The sequence below is a fragment of the Malus sylvestris genome, chromosome 11 (genome assembly GCF_916048215.2).
Source record: "Malus sylvestris chromosome 11, drMalSylv7.2, whole genome shotgun sequence".
In the NCBI taxonomy this organism is placed as follows: Eukaryota; Viridiplantae; Streptophyta; class Magnoliopsida; order Rosales; family Rosaceae; genus Malus; species Malus sylvestris.
Window position 1 is genome coordinate 40,672,046 of NC_062270.1, and position 8,493 is coordinate 40,680,538.

Here is an 8,493-nt window from a genome sequence, read left to right on the forward strand (position 1 = left end):
ATATGCAGGCCTCATTTTATTACCGCGTTAGACCTCAATTTACATTGGAATGATTTTGATGTGGAGAAATAATTCAACCTCGATAAAATATCTTTTATGTATTTATTTTTTATTATGGACCCTACCCGCCCCGCCCCATTTTGTATATAAAATAATATGGACCCGTCTCGAACCACTATTAGACTAGACTTTGTAATGCTTAGAATTTCTCAAGAAACATGTATGTTTAGTAATCCACGGAAATCACAATGAAAATAAGGAGTAATGTGGCACGGTAACAACGAAGTTGAAAAGGGAATGGGGCCCACACAAAAATGGAAATTGATATGCTGATACGGGGTTTGAAGGAGCTAGCGGGTATTTTTTTATGGCCGTAGGATCTCAAATAACAACTAATCTGTCTGTCATGCTTTAATGGGGTGGATAGATTTTTAATTTTCACGTACTCTTCCTTAATTTCAGCCGTCTGATCAAAATAATTTGAAAAAGAAATGAGCAAAGAGTAGGGGAAGGGCACCATCAACTGTAAAATATATTTTTCGGTAAATTCAAAGGTCACATCATTTCCTCCTCTCTCACAGCTACCCAACGCAGAAAAAGAACATGAGTGCATTTCGACAGTTCTTCAAGCGGCTGACTGGAGGCAAAGCAGGAGGTACCTCCGCTGCCGCCGTTGAACCAAAGGTGAAGGTGGAATTCGATGTTTCTTCGTCCCACCCCAGACATGTGATCAAATTTTTCATCCATCCAGAGGACGAAGAGAGTGTCAAGAAGATGATTGCTGCCAAGCCCTCTGGGATTATGGCTTGGCTTTCCAGTATCAACCTCCTAGCCGGCAGTGCGGATCTGTTGTGGAAGTCCGGAAAAACACTGTTAAAGGCGAAGGAGAGTAGCTTGAAGGAAGCCTTAAAGGGCGAAGGCTGTTGTTTCGGCCAGCAGAGTCAGGAGCAGCTCGCTTCGCTGGTTGACCAGTCGTTTGTGAACACCGCACGTCTTGCGTACCTGGAGCAGGTTGCAGAACATTACGCAAAATATGGAGTCACAAAGGGGTCTCCTCCTTCTCCTGTCCGTCCTCTACCACCGTCGAAGCAGGAGGCAAATGGCAACAACAACGGGAAAGGCAATGGCAACGGGAAGGGGAAGGGGCAAGGGCAAGGGAAAGGCGAGGGCGACGGCAATGGCAACGGTAAAGGCAACGGCAACGGAAATGGGAACGGGAGCGGGAACGGAGGACCACCAGCCCTCCCTGAAAATGACACCCTGCCGGAACCATTCGAGTTGCCATTTTAAAAGGTAAACTCGGGACTCTCAAATGTCAATGAGTAAAAAAATTAATTATGGCATTCTTCTTTCTTCTGTTTGCAGATTAGGGTTTGTTTAGAGGTCGTTTTGGGATTTATTTTTTTCTGAAAGTCTTTTTAGAGGAGGAAGGTTGCATATATTCACAATCTGGGGGGCGTGTTTTAACCCTCTTGATTTTTCGTTTGGATTTGATTCAATTCGTGAATTTGCCAATTATGTTTGTTTTTGTGTGATTAGAAAATGGAAAGACATTGTTGTTGGGAAATAAAAATTCATGAAAGCAGTTTTTATAATTTTTGTGTGGTAGTAAATTGGTAATGAAGGCATTGCATTGACATTTTATTGTTCAATCGTATGCAGGATCATTTGGTGGAAGAGCAGAATGATGTGAATAAGATTTTGAACATTCAGGCTAAGAAAGGAACAAAAGAGTATTTTGATAGTTTCTTTTAGTGAACGAGGCAGATTTTGTCAGTAGGTTTTGTTGCTCGATGAATTTGGATTGTAAAAATTGGAATGCTTTTTAGCTGGTTAACCAACATATGAAACCTCCATCTTCGTTTGTGGGTATTTTGAACAAAGACTGTCTTCCATGTCCTCTTTAGGTGGGGGGATTTTTTTGTATAGGGATTTGGGATGACGCTGGTGACCTTTGTGGTGGTGTCTGTTCGTATCCTGCTTCTCTTTAGTTATGTTTCTGGGTGTGCTGGGCACCCCTCTGTTTGTTTCTTGGCCTTGGGCCTTGTTGGTTCTATGAAATGCTTCTCCAACTAACATATGAAACCTATCCTATCCTAGGCTCCTTAATCCTTGCTAAGCTAAAGCTAAAAAGAAACCCACTATATAGAATGTGAATAAAACCCGAGTTCCTTCAACTCATCGTCAAATCCTCCTCGTTTGCTTTTGAGCCCTTAATATTTACTCATCACCATGGGCAATTCCATCTCCCACAGGCAATCCCATGCCCATGCCCACCGGACAAGCTCTGTGCATTAGTTCAATAAGCCCCTCACCGTTGCTGAGCAAGTCATCGTGGAATTCGGGTCTGCTGTCTCCCAATAAAGGGCAACCCCGGCCCATTGCCTGCAGACGACACGGAAAAGGTTTACTTAATGTTGCCAATTGAGCGAGGGAAACCAGTGTTGTACATCGTCATCCTAAGAAATCCGTGGTGTTCATTTTACGTGCAAATTTGGTTTTACAATCGATTTCGCCAAGGTTTTCACCTTTGTTTGCTAGAATATGCCTGGCAAGTGATCCCGGGCAAGCTTTCGTGTTGCCAAACAAGGACAAGGAATATTTTCATTACATTAGATTGGCGACTGGAGATTTAAGGAATTAATAGGGAGAGAGATGATGAGGGAGCTTTCATATAGTTTTGACAATCTAGCTGAAAATACAAGAAACTTGTGGAAACTTGTGGAAACTGAATGGTGTGCCATATAAGGCGGTTGTGATGCCAAAAGAATTTGAATTGAAGTTGCCATGGAGAATCGCCGGTGAATCTTCCATGGGGTTTGAGGTGGAAGAGAACCGCTGGGTGTGGAAAGAGATTTCAGTTTTGTTTATTTCTTTTTTCAGTTTTAATCAAAGGGTGAATTAGGAATTTTAAGAAAATATTTTTTGTATTGGGTGTAGAAAGAGGTTGAATGGATTCCAATAAAATTTCCCTTAGTTTTATCTCAGACTGATGGTAATTATGCAATAGGATAAAAATAATAATTAATATTTAAAATTTAAGTTGGGGGTAGAAAGAAGTTACATGAGTTTAAATAAAATTTCTCATTCTAATTTCGAATGACCCTCGTGGCTTTTGGTTGAATGAGTTTTGTAATGAAGTAGATTATGGAAAAAAATGGAAATTACTGTCATCAGTGTTTTTGTGAATTAATTTAATATTTATGCCTTGAATAGATTTGTGGCCAATAAATTAGATTTAGAATTCATTCTTTGATTCCGTAATGTTCTCCTTAATTACTACATGGAACTTGCCCGGGATTCTGGAGGCAGACGAAATGAATTTCAGAAGTGACATGATATGAGATGCATCACAGGAATGTTTCTGGTGTATTGAAGCTAAGCTCTAAACAGTCCGAAATAGAATAATCTACTCAAGCTAAGCTCTAAACAGTCCGAAATAGAATAAAAGATAAAATAAATCTTTGATTCGAGCGGTAAATGTAACAGAAAAAGGGACAAATCTTGGCAGATGGCGCTGCTGCTACGGTTGATGAAGTAACCCATGCCACACTCCTAAGAAAAGCTCCAACTACCTTTAACAGAAGCCGAGTTGAGTAGCTTCTCACTCGCTCATCTTTCAAATGGCATCAATAAACCGGATGTCAAAAGAAGGGGGATTAATCTGCCACACATTTATGTTTGCGTATTCCTCCAAACATTGTTTCAGTTGGGCTTCACTGTATCCCTGTTCCAAAGCAACCATTCCACATGGCTTGAGACAAAATAGGTAGAATTTCGGACAGGATCATCACGTATTTTCACTTTTGAGATATATTTTGAATTTCTGCTACTCTGATTTATATAGCTATATTCTTATCACTTCCAAGTTTTGTACTAGTTGTTTGACATGATAAGCAGTGCAGTTCTCTGACCATCGATCACAAGATGCTTTGCAAAAACTAACCTTCCTGAAATCAGTACTGCTGAGCCTTCCAAGGTAAAAGTGCTGCAAAATTTACCGAATAACTGATGGCTCAAGTGGACTGAAACCAAGAGCCGGTGATACTTTATTCTGGTGAAAATAGACAACATGCCTAGCCATCTCAACATCACTATCCCTATCTGCTCGATCCAGGATTAACCATCAAAGATCAAATCTCGACAAAAGGGCCAGTTGAAGATTAATGTTTTCAGCAGGAGTTCTACGCAGGTTATTTCTCCCCCTTTAAGAATATAGCAACCATAGTAAGAGTTCGCATAGATTTTACACGAAGAAAGTTAGCTTCCAGGTTCCAGCAGTTAAAAAGGTACCACGTAACTAGAGCAATATGATTTAGAAGAGAAGCAACAAAGAGTAATGCCCCAAATGAACCAGATTAAAAAGAAGTAGAAAGATTTGTACCGTGCTGGATTAGCTGCAGCAAGGACAGGAGTTCGTGCACTCAAAGACGAAGTGATCCCAGCCTTGGCAATGCTGACAGTCTGCTGCTCCATAACTTCATGCACGGCTGCATGATCTAATTCATCCGTCTTATCAAGTTCATCAGTAGCACATATTCCCATATCCGCTAGCACCTGAAATGAGTTAATACTTCCGTAGTTCAACACCCAGAATCACTAGAAGAATAGTCATATACAAAGCCTAATAGAGAACTATGGGGGATCTGATTTAATTAGGGATTCTAAATTGAACTGGTTATGCATTGACTCCGCAAAACTAGCTAGGTTCTACTTCCCCTCTTCATTTTCTAGCTATTGCTTCTGCATCAAAGGCGCACATTTGGTGTGATGCAATGAAAGTTTAACAATAAGAAATCTTGAGTATTATGCATATATTCGACAAGTATTTACTGTTTTGTATAAGTATGGATGAAAAAATAATATACATATAACCGAAAGGAGCATATGTATCTCACCAATGCTCCTCCTTCCAGGACCAATCCATTTGTGACGGGATTCTTCTGAACAGCAGCAGTTACTTTTAGATACATTAATTACTTCCTTTTCCAGTTGTGTAAACTCCCCTAGGTCCTACATTAATTATGTGTTTGAGAAGCTGGCTCTTTCACTTCACTATAGAGGATACATCTAAATGATATCCATATCTTATGAATGCCGAATTCTCATAATGGTAAGCAAAATTCAGTTTGACAACATACATAATTGAGTAAGGTGGTACCTGGTTACGTTGAGAGCTTAACTTCATTCCATCGTTTAGTTTCCTGTGAGGGGCACCCACTAGGAGCAGAAGCAGAGCCTTCTTGATATCTTCACGCCCATGTATTTCAGGTGCCAGAGATCAACCAGGCTTTTCATATATGCTACCATCCTCAGCCAAACGTGCAACTTGTTCTTCCTCATCTCCTATAAGTTCATAACTGCGGCATAACACAAGTTAGTACACGGCACCCATCATCACCTAAGAATTGAAGAGGTTTTTCAAAGTAGGTAAAGGAACGATAAGTTTAGCAAAAACTGCCCTACAAGCACCAGATAAACTCTATGTTAAGAGTTGAAAAGATGGGAGCAATATATAGTTAAAATTTTGTATGAATTAATGAATCAACAAAAGTGGATTTGAAGAAACTAGCACAAGTATAGACCCAGTGCCATTGGATCAATAATACTCCAAAGAGGGAGAGAAAGAGATGGTTTGAAATATGTTGAAAATGTATGGGTTTGTAGCTGGCAATAAAATGTAAATATGCTCTTATGTAAATTTCACTGGAATACATATGAAAAAATAAAACTAGTGAATTAAGAATGAACACAAACCTGCATAGAAAGCTTTGCTACAATGGAAGTTGAAGCATATGAAACTCGTAAATAAACTGCAACCGATGACATGGAATAGAGGAAAAAGCAAGTTTCCAATATTAATCTGAGATAAACCTCTGTTGAACTTACATTGTATGAAATGTCACCATATTTTCAAAACACATACTACAAACCAAGCTAGCTAATATCTATCGACTTTCATTTACTAATTCATGAATAACGAACCAGTAAGCAGAAAGTTTAAAGCGAAACATGAAGTGTATAAGTGTTACCATACATGTCCAGTGACTGATTATGCAATGTAACTTCTGGCATGAGATACTAGCTAGTCAAAACGAGATTAAAATGCATATGATCCGTTACCGACCACACAATTAAGTGAATTTTCACACATGTAAACCGAAATTTCATTCAAACAAGCGCGATAGGAATTAGGATTTTGCTTTGAACTCACAAATAGCGCTTGACTTCAGGAGGCATCTTCTGATGTGGATCCGAACCATCCATATTCTCTGGTCCATCATCAGACCTCTGAGTCATCAGAATGTCATGATCATGATCTGTCTCCGTGGGCTCCGGCATGAGCTCATCAATACCATCTGAAAATACACCAATATAACGCCCGAGTGTTCACTTCAACTCGATTGCGGGATTCTTCATTCATTTCTGTGTACTGCATGTGAGGTATAAGAAAATTAACAAGTCGTTCACAAAGACAATAATCATAATTTAGGCCTTGGCAACAAAAGGCATAGGCGGAAGTTACACTGAACAAGTCCTCAATATCAATCTCGATAGCTCGAAATTTGCGGTTTGCAACTTCCTGCTGGAAAGGAAAATAACATTTAGATACTGCTGCAGCATAATTCAAAAAAAAAAAATTAGAAAATGAATCCGGCATTCAATCCAACGGGAAATTAGGGTTTTCAGACAGCACAGTCATTGCTTATTATAAGATGTGGTAATGAAGAAGATGAGGAGGGGAACTCACAAGGATGCGCATATATTTGGTTCGCCATTCGAATTGGCAAAGTTGGAAAGGAAATCCTTCGCAAGCTCTGTCAAAAACAAAAATCAAAATAATAAAACGAGATCGAGTATTCACCAAGAAGAGAGAGAGAGAGAGAGAAAGAGAGAGAGAGAGAGTGATGGGCAGTCGTCACACACAGAGAGACTTGAAATGAATGAGAGTTCAGATTTGGCGGCAAATGGGGATGTGGGTGAGGGTTTTTAAACGGTTCATGTACTTTAGAGTGTGGTTGAAAAATGAGTGAGCCAAATTCCGATTCAAGAGTGAGATATCCATTAAATAATTATGTGTCTACCTGTCATTTGTCAGAATCAAATAAGTCATTTGTATATCAATTATCTATTGTATCTATTCCTAACAGAGTGCATGAGGCCTTAGCAGATTCCCGGTGGAAAGATGCAATGAACGAGAAATTGAGATCGTTGAAGAAGAATGCTACCTGGGAAATAACTGACTTGCCAGCCGGAAAGAAATATGTGGGATGCAAATGAGTTTATACGGTGAAATACAAAGCAGATGGAACAGTAGATCGCTTTAAAGCACGATTGGTGGCTAAGGGGTATACACAGAAATATGGCATCGACTACATTGATCAATACAATTCGTGTTCTATTGTCCTTAGCAGCAAATCTAGATTGGCCTTTGCAACAATTCGATGTAAAAAATGCATTCCTCCATGGAGATCTAACTGAGGAGATTTCATGGATTCCACTAGGGTGGAGTGATCCGGACATACGGAAACAAAAGGTATGTAGGCTTAAGAAATCATTGTATGGGTTGAAGCAGTCTCCAAGAGCCTGGTTTGGTAGATTTACCAAGTCCTTGAGAGCATTCGAGTATAGGCAAAGTAATTGGGATCACAAGTTATTCCTGAAACGCCGGAATGGCAAGGTTACAGCTCTCATCGTATATGTGGATGATGTGGTGGTTACTGGTAACGATCCTGTTGAGCAAGTAGCCTTGAAAAAATATTTGTCCACATAATTTGAAATGAAAGATCTTGGTTCTTTGAAATATTTCCTTGGGATTGAAGTGTCGAGATGCAAGTCCGAGATATTTCTATCACAAAGGAAGTATGTTCTTGACCTGTTGAAATAAACCGTATGACGGCGTGCAAGCCGGTGTCTACTCCGTTGGCCGAAGGAATGAAGTTGGGTATCGATCAGAACCAAGTATCGATTGATAAAGGGAGGTATCAAAGGTTAGTAGGAAGATTGATGTACTTGGCTCACACTAGGCCGGATCTTGCTCATGCCTTAAGTGTAATTAGTCAATATATGCACAATCCAGGAGAACAACATATGAGTGCACTTATGAGAATATTGAGTTACTTGAAAGGAAGCCTTGGTAAAGGAATTTTATTTCAAAAAAAATGGACATTTCAAAATTAGGTGCTATACGGATGCTGATTGGGCAGAATCAACAGATGATAGGCGCTCGACATCCGGGTATTTTACCTTTGTTGGGGGAAATCTAGTAACGTGGAGAAGCAAGAAGCAGAATGTTGTATCAAGGTCAAGCGAAGAAGCCAAATTTAGAGGTATGGCACTCTGTATTTGTGAACTCTTGTGGCTTAAGTTTCTGTTACAAGATGTGGGGGTCAAACATAGTTAGCCAATGAAGTTATTTTGTGACAATAAAGTTGCTCGTGATATTGCTCATAATCCAGTGCAACATGATAGGACCAAACATGTAAAGGTTGA

General features: G+C 39.7%; 1 protein-coding gene and 1 long non-coding RNA gene across 6 annotated transcripts; one reads left to right on the plus strand and one right to left on the minus strand.

Annotated features, from left to right (window-relative positions):
* The first annotated feature begins 409 nt into the window (after positions 1-409).
* On the plus strand, positions 410-1,883 carry LOC126589589 (uncharacterized). Its single transcript, XM_050254927.1, has 2 exons — positions 410-1,293; positions 1,663-1,883. The coding sequence occupies exon 1, from the start codon at positions 604-606 to the stop codon at positions 1,288-1,290; it is 687 nt and encodes a 228-aa protein (XP_050110884.1). The 5' UTR covers positions 410-603; the 3' UTR covers positions 1,291-1,293; positions 1,663-1,883.
* A 1,349-nt stretch (positions 1,884-3,232) lies between these two features.
* LOC126589592 (uncharacterized) lies at positions 3,233-7,008 on the minus strand. Of its 5 annotated transcripts, none has more exons than XR_007611871.1 (7): positions 6,752-7,008; positions 6,527-6,586; positions 6,215-6,433; positions 5,162-5,360; positions 4,385-4,557; positions 3,947-4,205; positions 3,233-3,727 (listed from the first exon to the last, which is right to left on the minus strand). It is a non-coding gene; the product is annotated as an uncharacterized LOC126589592 (long non-coding RNA). The 5 variants fall into 5 exon arrangements; XR_007611872.1 differs by having other exon boundaries at positions 5,758-6,433; XR_007611873.1 differs by having other exon boundaries at positions 5,162-6,433; positions 6,527-6,583.
* Between the last annotated feature and the right edge of the window lie 1,485 nt (positions 7,009-8,493).

What these genes read in the sequence shown, in the direction of transcription:
- LOC126589589 (XM_050254927.1), top strand. Translation starts at nt 604, where the DNA reads ATGAGTGCATTTCGACAGTTCTTCAAGCGGCTGACTGGAGGCAAAGCA.